The sequence below is a fragment of the Megascapheus bottae genome, chromosome 9, assembly GCF_031878675.1.
Source record: "Megascapheus bottae isolate mThoBot1 chromosome 9, mThoBot2.hap1, whole genome shotgun sequence".
Lineage (NCBI taxonomy): Eukaryota > Metazoa > Chordata > Mammalia > Rodentia > Geomyidae > Megascapheus > Megascapheus bottae.
In genome coordinates, this window is record NC_143517.1 from 48,397,079 (window position 1) to 48,414,499 (window position 17,421).

The 17,421-nt window shown below is 34.4% G+C and overlaps 1 protein-coding gene across 3 annotated transcripts in view; it reads right to left on the reverse strand.

Moving 5' to 3' along the window:
- The window catches only part of Csmd3 (CUB and Sushi multiple domains 3), an 842,017-nt gene that overhangs the window by 338,583 nt on the left and 486,013 nt on the right, over positions 1-17,421 (reverse strand). For all 3 annotated transcript variants that reach the window (XM_090339296.1, XM_090339294.1, XM_090339297.1), the window contains 3 exons: positions 16,126-16,452; positions 14,421-14,615; positions 1,403-1,541 (listed from right to left, as the gene is read on the reverse strand). In XM_090339296.1, coding sequence (XP_090195422.1) covers positions 1,403-1,541; positions 14,421-14,615; positions 16,126-16,452 — 661 coding nt within the window. The remainder of the gene's footprint in view (positions 1-1,402; positions 1,542-14,420; positions 14,616-16,125; positions 16,453-17,421) is intronic.

Sequence of the window (17,421 nt, forward strand, 5' to 3'; positions counted from 1 at the left end):
TTTGAAACAAACTCCAGGAAATAAAAACACGTTTTTGTTGTTGTTGTTGCTATTGTTAGTGGTGGTTGTGGCAGCAGTTGTCTTTGCTTTTTCTTTCTCCTAGGGGAGGATACAGTACAGAAAGGGAGGGAGGGAAGTAGGTGAATAAATGTAATCATGCTATTTGGTATATACTATGTAGAAATTTCCTATGTGACTTGTGGACAGAATGAGAGGCGAAAACTGGAAGAAAGTAGTAGAAAGGGTGATATTGTTCAAAATAATTATACTCAATGAGCTGACTTCTGATATTGTAACCCCTCTATGCAATGCCTTAATAATGACAATAAAATCATATTTAAAATAATATTAAATGTGTCAGACGCAGGTTGGTAGATGAGGGAAATTGATAACATAATTGAGAAATGTGGAATTGTAGATATGTATCCAATAGTAAATCAGAAGCTTCATTATTTTAACTCTTTAAACATTCAAACTTATAGGCTATCAAGATTAATTTATCACCAAGTGATGGAAACAACCCAGATGCCCTACTACAGATGAATGAATACACACACACACACACACACACACACACACACACACACACACACTATGGAGTTCTACCTAGCCACCAGACAAGATAAAATAATGGCAATCGCTGGGAAGTGTAAGGAACTATAGCAAATCATGTTGAGTGGGATAAGCCAAGACCAATAGCTTATACATCAGCTTACATATATATACATTGTATATATTATATATATACAATATATATAATCAGCTTAATTTTAATTAAATTCTTAAATTTATGTGCCAGTGATTGTATATAGAGATTTTTGTTCTTGAATACTTGTTTGTAGAACTTGACATCAGTGCTAATAAAAAGTTTTAATAAAAAAGATTAATTGATCAATAATATACATCTTAATAGAAGGGAAAGGTCAATTGTTTAGTTGTTAATATGCAATGTTGATCTAGCCATCTATTGATCAAAATGATTGCATGGACAGGGGCATTCTAGGCCTGCAATTAGCTATCAATTTGAATCTTTTATAGCACGATTTTCTCTTTAAACCTAGCATAACAGAATTCACAGGCCTTTCAAAATACAGAAAATCTGAACTCATTAAATTAAAGGTCACATGTTCCTATCTGAGTAATGTTCATGTACAGGAAAGCAAAAAGGTCGGACTTGCATATTTCAGTACTATAGAAACAGTTTTAAACAAATAGAAAATTAACTTGGAAACAGGCTGAAAGGTCAGAAGGGGAAAACAGCCTAAATCATTCAAGGTGCAATGATTGACTATTGTAATAAGCTTATACATTGATCGAGTTTTTAAAAGAAATATAGAATGTCAACTACTCTTTTACATCATCTTTTCTGGAAAAGGTAGAAGAATAAAACATTTGCAGAGACCTTTCAAAGGTAATTTTGATAGAGTGTCCAGGTTCAGCCTCAATCACCCACTCACAATTCAAAGAGTCTTTATAGTATCCTGGCCATCCTGGGGAGAGAATCACACCACTTGGGGCTGAAAAATGGCCACCACATGGAGCTGAAAAAGAAAACCACAGAACAAGTAAGATGACAATGTGTAGAGTGAGCTGGAGGCATTATTTTTAATTACTTACTGTTACTTCTATAGCTACATTATACTAGCCGATACTTTTTGAAAAGTAAATACATAATTATTTCAATTCCTTCTGTGAGTCAGTGATTAGCTTTTCTCCTGAAAGCATTCATTTAAAAATGCCATAGAGTAGCCAGGAGTGGTGGCTCACACCTGTAATCCTAGGCACTCAGGAGGCTGAGATCTGTGGATTTTGGTTCAAAGCCAGCCTGGGCAACTACAAAGTCTTTGAGAGTCTTATCTCCAATTAATCACCAGAAAACTGGAAGTAGCACTGTGGCTAAAGGGGTAGGGTGGTAGCCTTGAGCGGAAATGCTCAGGGACAATGACCACTTCCAGAGTTCAAGTCCCATGACCAACAAAAAAAATACAACAGAGTGTTAGTTATATAAGTTAATAAACTGATTTTCTCATCCTCACATCTCTCGGTGATATTTATAAATACCCTTTTCTGTTTTCATTATATCCCTAATCTTTAAAACTTAAACGATATATTTTGGGCTATTTTAAAATATTTTTCCTCAGCCATTGGTTTTGAACTGAAGTCTGGAGCTCTTTTTGCTCAAAGGCAGTGCTCTATCACTTTAAGCCACAGCACCTCTTTTAGTTTTATGGTGCTTAATGGGAGGAAAGAGTCTCACAAACTTTTCTGCCCAGGTTGGCTGTGAACTGAGATTCTGAGATCTCAGCCTTTTGAGTACCTTGGTATACAGTTGAGTACCTAGTGTTGGGTTTCAAACGCTGCTACTCAATGCTGTCCAAAACTATGACCTTGTTCTTTTTCAGAATTACTGCTATATTTGATTCAATCATCAATTTATTTTTTGTCTGCTAAAATTCCTTTAGGTTTGTGGTCTATATATTGAAATAATATCACATACCTAGTAATATATATCAATTTCCTGGACATGTATTTTGATCACTTTATTAACATACAATTTTAATTATTATTGTACTCTATATTCTTTATTTCCTTAAATTAGAACAAAATAGAAAGTGTAATGTCAACTTTAGAGCTAAGTATGTTCTTACTATAAACATTGCCCTGTAGGTGTTCTAAATTATAGAGAGAGCAACTTGGTAAACTTGCTGAAGCTTGAAGGTATTGATATTACTTACTAGTAAACTTTTGTAAAACATTAACTCAAAAAGAGTCCAATTTCATGAGTTCCTGTATCGATAAATGAATCTATACATTCACATTATCAGAAAGTGCAAGCATTCATTCTTCCTAGTTCCATTGTCCTTAACCTTTATTTGTACTTCCAATTTGTCCTCAAGCTCACCCCTATTGCTTGAGTATTACAGATACTTCTTAAGTTTAATTTGCTACAATCTTATCCCTGGTATATAGAGACAATTGCATTCCAGCATCCACCAAAACTAGCATCTGTTCAATAGCCAGCAAAATTAAATGCTAAGTCACACATCTTATCATGCCCTTAAAATGACATCTTTCTCTTTGGACCTACAATTAGAAGAGGCCTAGTATTACCTATCTCTTGTCTACTCTTTCTTTTGTCCTTCCTACATGCTACAGCTCAGCATTTGCATGCTCTCAACTATTACTCACAGATAAAAATGTAATAGCAAAATGAATAATAATGCAATCATAAAGACAATGAGTTGAACAAACCCTGAACTTTGATATATCCACATAGTAATGCTAGTATTTAATATTTTTCTTTAGATAGACTCATTTATTTTAACTTGAATAATGCCTCTTAACATATCCTAAGTGGAAATATCCCTAAAAGCCTACATTTTCATATATATTATGCACCTCTTATATTATTTCTAAAATTTTTAAAAATGCTTAATAGCTAGTACAACTTAAGAAATGCTTATACATTTTTTAAGCCTAAAATAATCTCCTGTGTCCCCAGCTGTAAAGGTAGTACTTATACAAAAAGATTGATTTAAATGACCATAATCACCTTTGTCTGAAAAAGGAAGTGAGATACATAAAAAGGGAAAAGAGATCAAGACAAAGTTATTTTATTGTCTCATTCATTCATACATATATACATTAATTTATTCAGATCCCAGTTATACAACACATTAACTTTTACTAAATGTTTCCTATGTGCCAGTTAAGATACCTTCCTGCATCATCTTACAGAAATCTCAAAATAATTTAGCCACAGTGGAATGTTATTATGGACAAGAACATTGATGGGGAAAGAATAAGAGGAATTTGCACATTAAAAATCATGAATTTGAGTAAAGGTGGTCTCTCTATCCATTTCTTTGTGAAAGTCATTATGTTATTCAAAATTCTCATCTGTTTAATGTGCAGAGCACGGAAACATTAGCAGCATAAAAATGTGTTAAATTCTGTGAGAAGCATTTGCTCATGGTTCAGGATAAGGATAAAGGCTTTATAGAGGGTTTTCTGTTTGAGTCTTTAAGGAGTAAACTAACTTCTTCAGGAGGAGAAAATATTGCAAGTAGAAGAAATAGAGTGTGTAAATGTATGAAATATTGGTTCAGTGTAGCAGTTATAAGTAATTCCAGTACATGCTTTAGATGAACAAGAAGTGAAAAGAGTGGATTCAAGAAAGAGAAACGAGAGTTGCATCATGGAGACTTGAAAATTTGTAGACATTGTATTATCAAAAATTTAGACAGCTCAGTTAACCTCACGCCTTACACCTGGCAAGAGAAGATTCAGGCAAGCCATGAACATAACTAAAGGTGATAGGAAATTTAGGAAAAAAAATTAAGCAAGAGAAGATTCAGGCAAGCCATGAACATAACTAAAGGTGATAGGAAATTTAGGAGAAAAAAATTAAGTCAGAGAAAAACTGTGGCATTGAAATGTCATTTGAAGACAGCATTTCAACTCATATCAGCCAATTTGTGCCACTTTTCCTTACAGATGCCTTGGATTAAAGAGGGAGATGTGGTGTCCTTAAAGAGAGTTTTTGATTGATGGATCTGCTTTTTATTTCCTGTAAGTTGGTTAGTAGCCTATACTTATTTCCTCATGCTCATTCTTCCTTATTCTTTTGTAGGCACCTGGCATTTGCAAGCTGTACAAGCCATAATTCTGGATCACTTGCTTTCTACTCACTTGTATAAAAAATGTTACATATTTATATGCAGACAAGGATACTGTCTTCATTTAAATTAAACTTATAGGTTAGAGGTAGTATAACTGATCTTTGAGATAGCAGTTTTGGGATTAATATAAATATTAAGAAAGGGATGATTAAATGCAGAAATAAACCTGTCACATTGTGGTGCTGAAGAAGATATTTGGGAGGTAGAAGCAAAAACATTGATCAATGGCATGACACAAATGTGAGCAATAGAAGGACCATGTGGTGTGTGGTAAGAATGACAGGATGTAAACGTTTTCCATTCACCAAAATGGGGACCATAAGAGTGAACCATCACATATAGGAAGCCAATGAGATTCACTGCTGAGGATGATGACGCCATTAAATTTCAAAAAGGATAATTAAAAGTAACATCTGGACCTCTGGGCTCTTTACCTCACTTAAGGTAAAGCATTTTTTCAGAAAACTCATATTTACTTTATCAGTTTGAGATATAAATATTTAGCAAACTTCAATTAGGACAATATCCAATGATCAAACATAATTTATTTTATCCAATCCCCCTCCTTTCTGTAGCTACCAGAACTTAAAAATTTTTCTTCCTTGTCAGAAACACATTAACTCTTCCTTATTACAAAATTCTGAGTAAAATCTTCCTTGCCTATTTAACTATTGTTGACAACTTTCTTTCATATTAATGAAACAATACAAAGATGTCAACATATTGACAGTGATATTTTTTGTTCTCCTAGTCTCTCAGTACCCAGCAAAACAAATTTTCTACTCTTTTCACCAATGCCTGACTTTCTCCATATCATTGAAAGTAGTTTCCATTTTGCCTAGTAGGTCAAGAGCTGATCAACTAAGACAATTTGCAGTACTTTGCAGTTTAGAATGAGCTTCATAAATAAATTGCTTTTTAACATAACCGCTATAGTCTTTATTTTGTAAGTTTTATAGAGAAATGAAACATGATTTGATTAGAAACACAAGGTAAGCATAAAATAAATATTTTGATTCCAGTTTGGAAACTACTTCTGTGATATATTTCTTTATTAACTTTCTAAAGGAGGCATTTCTTCCTATCTTTACTAAAGGTTAAATCCAGATAGAGATGCATAGAAGGATCAAAAAACAGAATATTCAGTCTAAACATTTCTACCATTATTTTGAGGATATAAATACCTCTTTTTAAGTGCTTTCCCAACAATATTTTGACAATTCAATAGTATATACAATATTTCTGCCACATAGAAGATCATGTTGGAATTTAGAAAATATAACTATATGATATTATATTTGACTTTAAAACACGTTTGTACAAGAAATAGTCACTGGTAACATTTGAGCTGAGCAGATTGTCTGGAAATATAAAGGGGAGATTGTTAGTACTCTAGGGAACGAAGAAAAATATTGACATAACAGTTTCCAGGGCTTAGTTCAGATTAAAAAACCAATAGAAGATAGGTTGAGAGGAGGTAGAAAATGAAGGTAGACATGAGATAAGACATACTAGCTTGTGTGGGAAAAAGTCAAGTGTATTTTCTCATTGTTGTTGTTTGATATACAGTTAGTGGAAGACAGGGAAGTTCATGGTTTTAGGCAATAATTAGGGCTTTCAAAGACTTCTAAACTACTAGATGCCTAAGGAACTTGTCAAATGCAAACTTCCAGGATGCACCTATAGTAATTGTAAGGTAGGACTGAGAAACAAGGTTTAAAAGATCTCCCATCCTGATTTTTATTTTGGGATTATTATCTATCTGCTGGAAGCCTGTTAGAAGAACACATGTCCCAGGAAGACTTATCAATAGATGCATTCCTGGTTTGTGATTCATTTTTTTTTTAAAATGGTTGAAAGCAGATTAAAAGCAGATTGAGAATCATTCTCTCTCTCTCTCTCTCTCTCTCTCTCTCTCTCTCTCTCTCTCTCTCTCTCTCTCTCTCTCTCGGGCTAACACTGTAAGTAAATTTGTTTTTCCTTTTCCCATATTTGATATATCATAGAAGTGATGAGATATAGGGCCAAGATAAAAAGGGAGGCTTTCCAGCAATACAAGTATTTTGTTTAATGGATACTGTTCTGTACAGGGCTGCCTGATAAAACCCAATTGCACCTCATTTAAAAATGGCTCTCCTACTTTTTCTTTATTTCCTTTTCTTAACTTGCTTAAGCATTGTTGATTTGGCAAGCCCCTCAAACTTCTCTCACTTCCAACTTTCTCTAACAACAGCCCTAAGACAAAATATGAGGAAGCATGAATTAAGTGCAATATTAAAGAGCTAAAATTATAAAGAAGCTTGAGTCCCTTTTCGGTGCCCCCCCCACTTCCTTGGTCCTTTTGTCTCCATTTTTATTGATAGTTCAATGCAAATTATAAGAAAACCTTTACAAATATATTAAAGGCATTTTTATGGTATACATCAATGAGACCTGAAAGTTAATAATACATAAATAAGGTAGGTACTTATAGTTAGATGTCATTACATATATACATATAAAAACAAACATTCTGGCTATTTACAGCAACAAATCAATTTTTCTATATACTTTAGATTACTCATGTAATTGCTATCTCAAAAGAAGTCTTTCCAAAGAGAATACAATGTGTGTGAATGAGAAGGACTTCCCTTCTTCAGATGCTAATTAAGATTCAAGGGAAAACCCCTAATCCTCAAAGGGAAAGTTCATCTGGAATGCTAGACCAGCCTTCTTTCCAAATATTTCTGCAGGAAATTCAGTTCCATTCTACTCATTTGAAGAATTTTCTCAGCTATCTGATAAGGAAGTAGAAAGGCATGTGTGCCATAGAAATGCAGACAGTTCTCTTCTGAAGGCAAGTAAATTCTTGATTGAGTAAGCATTTTACCAAACATTTTGAAATTCGGTGGAAAAAAACAGAATATAATTTCTTTCTCCCTTCCCTTGGTCTCCTTCCTTCCTTCCTTCCTTCCTTCCTTCCTTCCTTCCTTCCTTCCTTCCTTCCTCCCTCTCTCCCTCCCTCTCTCCCTCCCTTCCTTCCTCCCTTCCTTCCTCCTTCCTTCCTTTCTCCTTTTTCTCCCTTTCTTTTTCTATCATTTTCTTTTCTTTCCCTTCTTTTTAAATTTCGAAGTATTGTCTCTAAGCATGCACTGTCAAATCTTTCTCCTTACCACCAGAACATATTGGGAAGATACTCTTTCTAATCATTTTGAGCATTTATGATGGCCTAGTGTAAGTTTTAAGTCTTCTCTCAGTTTAATTTGCCCATTCACTAAAAATGCCTATCTGAGCTGAGAGAGACTTTGAGGATAGGGGGAGACTCTTAGAAGCTGGAGTGGGGCCAGGTGCAGTGGCTCACGCCTGTAATCCTAGTTAGTCAGGAGGCTGAGATCTCAGGATTGAGGTTCAAAGCCTGCCAGGGCATTAAAGACCGCTAGACTCTTATCTTCAGTTAACCACTAGAAAACCAGAAGTGGTGCTGTGGCTCAAGGGATAGGGTGACAGCCTTAACTGAAGATCTCAGGGACAACAGCGAGGCCCAAAGTCTAAACCTCATGACCAAGAAAAAAAAAAAAGTAGAGGGGTGAAGATAATTTGAGGGTGTTTATTTTAGCCCATAGATTGGGAACAGGATAAAGAAAGGAAATCCTGAGCTCTTCCATCTTGTATCCATGTCCTTTGTCCAGAGCCATTTTCTGTTGCAATTGTTTTACAGGAAGTACAAGCCAATATTTACCAGGTGACAATTACTGACATAATTGAGACAGAAGAGTCTGATATCTTTGTGTTTCTATATGTGTGGGAGGAGAATTGATACTGTTTCTCTTTATTAGTGGTCTTCATTGACAATGACTTACCTGGATGAAAATTCAGCCTTATAATATTTCAGTCATACATTTTGCTTCTGTCATTTTCCCATGTAACAAAGGATGTTGTGAAGCAGTTTGAAATCCTCTTTATATCAGACAGAAGCAATCTTTCATTCAGTCAATTTTGTGTCAACATCGTAATTATGTCATCAGATTTTAGATATTATTCATCTGATTTTTCAAGTATATTTTACTAAATGAAACCCTTGTGATCTATAAAGCAGTTCATTGAATGCATTATATATTAATCATATTCAGGAACATGATCATGTAATCCAGAAGGCCAATATTACATTTTCATGTTTTTTGGCTAGATTCTACCATATTAAAGAAAACATTGCTGGCTATAGTACAATAGGTACAAGACACAGAACAGTAGAACAAAAGCAATAGAAAAGTAGATAATATATATGCACAAGAACCTCCTGAGACCCAGATTAAGAAAATATTCTGAACAAAACACTGGTTGGTCATAGACAAAATGAACTGTAATCCACTTCTAAATGTATCCAATTTTATTGAAGGGTACTGAGGACTGAATTTAGAACCTTATGCTTACTCGTCAAGCTCTCTGCCACTTGCACCATATCTCCAGTCTCCCTTTCTAAATTTAAAGAACAAATTCTACTATCTATATGAGGTTTAGGAGAGAAAGGCAAGCTACTATTCAGGACAGAATTCTCTAAATACCAAGTATTTTTAGAGAAGACAGGTACATCTCTTTAGCTTCTATATTGGGAGCAGGCCTGAATAATGGCAATGAGACTCGTTAGAAGGTTCTCCTCCTCGCTCTAGTAATTGAGGTCAGAGATATCAGTGGCTGTCCCACTGATGTCTGGAATGGAGGTAATAAGAACTGGCTAGTTTCTGTTTGTATTTCAAAGGTAGAGCTAAGGAGGTTTTCCTGAGGCGTTGCTTATGGCACATTAATGAGAAAGGAGTCAGGAAGAACTGAAAGAAAGTCGGGATTTTCTAAGAAATTGATAATGTTACTACCCGTGGTGGAGAAGGTCTGTGACAGTGGCAGCTATGGTTTTCTGTGGGGAGAGTTGCTAAGCATGGGAAAGTTAATTTTGAGAAACATACTGAACGTCTGAGCAGTGAGGTTGACCAGGATTTGATGTGTGTAAGTCTGACTGTGAAAAATATAGTTAGATATATATATCTGAGATATAGTATTGCATCAATGTGAAAATTTGAAACTGAGTAAAAATCATCTACAGAGTAACCAAAATCAAGAGGAGACAATATCCAAGATGTAGCTTTGGAACACTCTTGTCAGCGAGATGAAGAAAAGCCAGAGGGAGGACAAAGAGGAAATATAACAAAGCACAATGTTAAGATGTATCAAGCTTCTTATTGCCTAACATGCTAGATAATTAAAAAAAATTATTGAGAAACATTTGATTACCAATGATAAATGGCATGGGTAGCAGATTTTCTAAGAACATATTGCATAAATTTTAATCTCTCAGTTTTTTTTTTTACAAATAAGAACCCTCTCATCTCTCAGTCTATGTAAGTAGTTCATTAACATTTCTATATATTAAAAAATGACATTTGCCAGTGAATACTAAATCCTCATACCCAGGAAATGAAACTGTGGCTGTATTACAGTTAGGAAAATTAATTTATGTCCAACCACCTTGCTATTTTTAAAACTGAAAACCCTAAATGACTTAATACTCACTGTTTGACACTTAGGAAGAGAAATTTCTTGTTTTATCCTAAGTGTTCTATCTCTTTTAAGTTCTGTTAGGATTCATTGGCTGTTTTATTGCTGGCAAATATACCAGCAAGGATTTATAAAGCAGGAATGCAACTCAGAAAGTAGCTTAAAATTATATGTCAAAAACATTATCTCTTTTCTTTGAAACTGCATAATTTCTTATAATAAGGTGGAGAATGTATTCACTGAGAATTTCTTCTGAAAACCTGTGGTTCCTGTTCATGGATTTCCAAAATATCATTGGAAATGGCTAATTCACACTTTTCCTTACATGCGGATGATGTTTTCTGCCTAGAAAAAAGCTAATTTTATTCTATATTTATTTATTTATATTTTGTGCAAGTGTTATGGCATGAACTCATTTCTAGGGCATTGTTCCTGTCCTGAGATTATCACTCAAAGCTGCACTCTATCACAAGAATCACAGCTTTCAACCATTTTGGTGGAAAGCTGAAGATAAGTATTACAGAAACATCCCTGCCAAGGTTGGTTTCAAATGGCAATCGTAAGATCTCAGCTTCCTCAGTATCTAGGATTGTAGGCATGAGCCACCAATGACTACCTGAACTCTTTCTTAGGGCAACATACAATTAGATAAATTTCATGTTAACTACAGTGTTATACATGAGGCAGAAATGTTGAAAACATGTGAACAAAAGTATACCCAGGTTAAGGAACATTGAGAATGAAGAAAAAATATTTCAGTAAGAGAGGATGGTATGCAGCAATCTGTGGAAAACAAATAAGGAAAGAAATGATGATGAGGACAATGACAATAAGGACAGCAATGATGTTATGATTTTTACATGTGACAGTACTTTGAATGATGGAGTAGGAAAAGAATCGAGACCTTTTTGTTTATGTATACAACTTTTATTTCTCAAATAAAAAGGAAAAAAACTGTTAGGTATCAACTATTACCAAATAATTATGGTAGTTATAATCAGTACAGTGGTAATCAGTACAGTGCTATCAATGGTCAAATTATTAGCAAAATTTAATATATCATATTGAACAAATTGAGGGGTAGAATTCAAAGGGGGAAATATATTAATACATGGGCATTATATAAATGCCAAGTCAATATGTCATTCAGATTGACACTGTTTTGTGTAATACACCATGCAAGAAAAGATATTACAGGTAAACTATTTGTGACAGTAGATCATATTCAAATGGTGTATTCATGAAAGGACTGTATAGGCTAATGATGCATATTTTCAATCGTAGCTGGTATGGTTAAGTATAGAAATATTTATCTGTAGTTATTTCTCACAAACATATTCCCCTTATGGGAACAGAGTACTTCATTAGCTCTTTTATTTTTTATCAACTTTGTTGCTCCTTTGGGCATCTGAGGCTCTGAACACTACGGAACACATTGGGCATTAGGTTCTATTTGTGACTCCAATCCATCAAGCCGTGCTCTCCTGCCAGTTGGCTTCACATGAAAGACATAAATATCCAGATGAGCTGAGTTGCATGCAAATCTTAAAAAGAGATTTTTTTTGATGTACACTAGACCTGGAGAAAATGTTTAAAAGCCTGACTGATATTCACAAGAAAAAGACTGATACAGATTGAAGGATGAAGTTCATAACTAAGTATCTTAGAGTCGATTTACCAAATAATCACAGACTTCATTGAATGACTAAGGGTCTCTCAAATTCATGAATCTGGTAAAGCAAGTGAAAACTGAGGAAAAGGAGTTATTCAGAGCTGTAATTTTTTTAGGAAGAAGTCCAAAAATATGATGCTCAGATAACTTGAGGTATAGATAATGAGGATAAAATCTTTTGGCTCAAAAATGAGGCAGACTGTTTCAGCCACTTGGTGTTGGCCCTCAGGATATTCAAAATGTGGGAAGACAGAGATAAATGGATTTTCCCGACACCTCAAAAGAATTTTTTTTTCTGGTAAGTCAGATGTAAAATTTGACATGCATAGTTTTAATGGGCACAAGAAAAATCTTACTGACTAGAAATCTTCTGGAGGTTACTGGGTATTAAAGGATTTTATAATTTGAGGGGTCAGGGATGGCTCTTGTTAGCGTTGCTTGACACAATGAAATAAATCTAGGAAATAACTAAGGGAAAGGATTGCATCCAACCTTCACGAGATGCAAAACATCAGACTGAGGTGAGGAGAAAAACAAAATCTAAATGCTGTTATGACATGACATTTCACTTCCTTTTCTCAAATTTTCTAGCACTTTGACTGACAGAATAGATTCCTGGCCACACTAAGGAAAATTTACTATATAAATAAAGAATTCCATGGAAAAAGATGCTTAGAATACAGATAATGATCATGGGACTCTCATTTCTCAGGTAAACAAACAAGCAAACAACAAAAATAAAGCAAGCTGGATATGGAGGTCCTGTAGTCAGGTGGATTCAGTCACAGAAACAGAAACTGGCAAAGATGTCATGGGTGGGAAATTAGTGAGGAAAGGAAGAGGACATTGGTGAAGCTCTCTTTAAATACTGAAAATAGAATAACCAGAAATGAGATTTGTAATAGCCAACTAACACTATTCTTCATGGAGTTAGGCTGTTTCTATAAAGAAGACACAAAGCAATGTTTGGCCTTACATAAATCCAGATATAGTCAAGCTAGAGTTTCATTACCTATAAAGAAATTAGATACACACACAAACACTTATACACACATATGCATATAATATATATATACTCTACAAATACTGAATATGTAACATGAATATGTATATATTATTAATATATTACTTTGCTACTATGTATATATTCACCACACTACTAGAACTGAAAACTCATAAGACTTTTATTTATTTTTATTATTATTTTTTCCAATTGTGGGGCTTGAACTCTAAGCCTGGGAACTATGTCTGAGCTCTTCAGCTTAAGGTTACCACCCTACCCCCTGAGAAACAGTGCCACTTCTGTTTTTCTGGTGGCTAATTGGAGATGAGAGACTCAAGGACATTAATGCCCAGGCTGGCTTTGAAATGTGATCCTCAGATCTCAGTCTCCAGTGTAGCTAGGATTACAGTTGTGAGCCACCATTTGCAGCTATGTCTTTTATTTTTTTACTGTAATTAATAAAAGGGTTACATCATATTTGCCAGATAGAAGGTGCATTAATTCACATACATTGATATCCTTTCACATGTCGTGGTACCTATTACTCTCCCCCACCCCCCCCATCTTGGTTTTCCCCCCTTCCCTATCAAATTTCAAATAACCAAATACAAATAAATTCAATATATCAGATAACAAAGTGAGATACTGTAACAATATGAGATACCCAAGGGACAGCAAAGGAGATGAGAGATAACATAGTACATTAAGGACAACAGTCATTTGTTATATGGCTTTTGTTTCAATATACTGGAGGTCTTTTCAATTAGCTTCATACTATATGGCCTTATGTATCAATGTTTTGCTCTATTGCAGATCTCTGCTAGTAGAGCCCAAGGTTTCTACTGATTATGACAAATGAAGGAAACCATTGAGCCTAAGTTCCTTTGAGTCTGGCTTACTTCACTTAATATGATTTTTTCTAAGCAGCTATGTCTTTTAAATGATATCTTATGTCTATACCTGCTTTGATTAATCTTTCAAATAAAATTAACTCATTTTGGAGAAAACACTTCCAGATTTAACTTATTTCATGTATAAGCGTTCATGTGTAAGTGTTGAACTTCAGTTCAATGAATGACTTGTGTAATCCAATCCTTTCCAACAACTATGTTTGAAGTATCAAAATGAATCTATTTTGTTATGGGTTCATGTCTATCAATTATCTTCTGTGGTCAGCCATTGTCTTTTAATAGGAACACTTATTAAAAGGAAACTATTGGAAATGGCAATGTGGCTCGAGAAGTACAGCTCCTGCCCTTGAACAGAAGATCAACAAGTGTGTGTGAGGACCTAAAATTCAGACACAAACAGATGCACAAGCACAAAGCGAAATTATGAATTTATTTCTATAAACAAAACAAAAAATCAAACATGTAGAAGTGAGTTAAGTTTGTATTACTTGATATGTGTGATGGAGAATACTGAGAAACACTTTAAGATAAGGATCACAGCAGTCCAGGGCAGGGTGAGGAACTCCCATGATGGCTTCAAGTGCAAAATGATGCTGATTATATTTCTAGTCTATTTTTATTCTTACCTCCACATCTCGGGATGGGTCCACTCCACATTACTTTTCCATCCATAAGGATGCAAGTAATCGTTTCTGTCCCCTGGGTTTTAATAAATCCTTCTTCACAAATAACTGAAATAGAACTCCCCAGTTGAAAGTTGTCCCCAAATCGCCGAGCATTGATGGGTATTCCAGGATCAGGACACTCGTTATGGCCAAAAGCTTTAGAAAGACAAAGAAAAACACATAGCAGTATGAAAGAAAGGAATGTTCACATATTTTCAGGAAAAGAAAAAGTGATTCTTTAAAAAACACTTGAGTTTATTTCTAGGAAAGTATTCTATTTATTCATTTTTTCAAGATATAAAGGACTTACTATCACCATTTTAGTTTGACTGGGATATTTAATAGGTGTGATTGATTTGAAATATGAATTATAGTAGCATTATTCACTTTATAACTTTTGATAGAAATTAAAATCTATTATTTCTATTTAGTTGTGGACTTCATTAGAATTGCTCCATGCCAATCTTTTCAGTGTAAGCTGCTTAGTATTCTAGCTGCTTAGAATTCTAATTAATGTAAATTTTGAGCAGGTAGATTTTCTTTTATTGAAACTCCTATTGTTTACTCTGTAGGGAATGGGAAAAAGAAACCATCTCCTTGTGAGAAATAAAGTGAAATGTCTCAGTCTATTTTGAAGGTCTTACTTGTTTACGGGTTTCTATAGTATTTACTTTCTACAACCCAGGAAAAGGAGAGTTAATTTCTGTAATTCCTTCTTTTTGGACACAGTGGTAAGTTGTTATCTTACCTATTATTTAGATCTACTTATGAGCAAAGTGTCCCTCACTGCTAAGCTCTTTACTACTGTGAACAGCAACAGTAAGCTCAGCAAAAGTCAAGTACCTACCCTCCGGTTATACAAATAAAACTTGATAGGCTTGAAATGTATCCCTTGTTCTTTCAAATTTTCTCTCACACTCTGTTATGTGTTTATGCCTCTCAGGAGAATAATTGTCTTTTACCTTATTTTGCCCCTGGTATAGGTTCAGCCAGGTAATTCAAATACCATCTGTATAAATACAGTGTGTTTATTTAAACAAGTTATAGAATATATATGCCTGCCTATTTTCCCCGTCTTTCATTGGGGTGTCTTTATCTCTGTCATTAAATTTTAATCTAATATGCTGTGAATCAAAGAATGTTTTCCTTCATAACAAACCAATAGATTCTAAATATATAAAATAGATTTAGGAGATGTTAATAATTTAATATTAGGTTCATATTATAGGAGGTTTTCAAATTATAAATAACTTTATATTCAAGCTGAAAACCTTGATCATTTTATTTGTCATTTTAAGTTAAACTAACAGCAAAAGGTAAATATTAAAATACATTAAAATATATATACACATCAAATATGTTTATATGTATATTTAACACATATAAAATGTCTTCTTTCTCCAGCTGTAATGGTAGAAGTAGGTGACATGCAAAAACTTACTGTTGTGGCCGGGAGTTTGGCCTAGTGATTAAAGTGCTTGCCTATCATGCATGAAGACCCAGGTTCGATTCCTTGGTACCACATACATAGAAAAAAGCCAGAAATGGTACTAAGGCTCAAGTGGTAGAGCTCTAGCCTTGAGAAAGTCCAAGGACAGTGCTTAGGCCCTGAGCTCAAGCCCAGGACTGGCAAAACAAAACAAAACAACAACAACAAAAAACTTACTGTTGTAAGTGATGTTGAAGCCACGTCCTGACATTGAGTGATCAGCTTGAAATTCCAGTCTCAGTATATGACTATTGCTTGTGAGGTGAGAAGGCACCTCAGCCCCAGTAAACGTGCCAAGTATCGGGGAATCTGGAGAGTCCCCATCTTTAACAGCAAGGAAGTCAAACTGGGATTCCAGATCAAAGTCATTGAAAGAAAGGTGTATTCGACTTCCTGGATCGGAGATAATTGTCCAGATGCAATTTAGATTGTTTCCATATCCTTCTGGATAATCAGGAGAAAGAACTGTTCCCATTGGTGCAGTGAAGTTGGAGAGACAGGGAACTGGCAAAACAGGAAGAGTATAAAGTACAATAAATATTCAAAAGTAAGATGGTTTATAATTTTGTCATAGTTTTCAGTTTGGGTCAGAATCAGCACTTTGGTATAATAATAATAATAATAATAATAATAATTCCTGTAAATGACTACAAAACATGAAGAAAATGCTACAATTTGTACTTCTGTGATGGTGCATCTTAACTTATTTTATCTTATGGTGCCAGAGAGATCCAGTCAAACACACTTAGGAACATATCTGGTGGTATTTTAAAGGACAATTTGATAACAAAAGCTCTGACTTACTTAAAACAGATTAACTCCTCATAGGATTCATAATTCTAACTGCATTACTGGGATATTTTGAACTAGTGGAAGAGAATCCGAATTGGAGGAAGTAGATCATGTACGCTTGCTACATCTTGTCTTGGCCCCCACCTGCATTCCTTCTGTCCACCCCAGGAGGCCACTGTGGTATAGAGGTGGCTCCACTATTTTGCTCTCTCCACCTCATGATGGACTGACCATTCTGAAAATATGAGCTACACTAAATAATTCCTTAAGTTGATTCTCTCAAATCTTTGGTAACATAGATGAGAAAACTAAATAACACATTTCACCTTTGTTTTTTGTTTACATTTTAGAAAGTGGAGGTAATTTTACTGAACTATACAATTTGTTGAACTTAAGGCTACATATTTAAATACATACATACAAATGTAAATGTAGAAAAGAATTTATTTCGACATATATCACATTGGTGCTATTGTACTATATACATTATTACTTCATATATATACCTATATATCAGAAAATGAACTGCCAATAGAAAGCTATGAGGTCAATGAAATAATTAAAAAATATGTTTTAAAAATTTTATATAACAATTACATAAGTATTTATTGTATTTGCATGCATGCACATATTTAATATTATAATTACAATATTCATGTATTATATACTACATATATTATA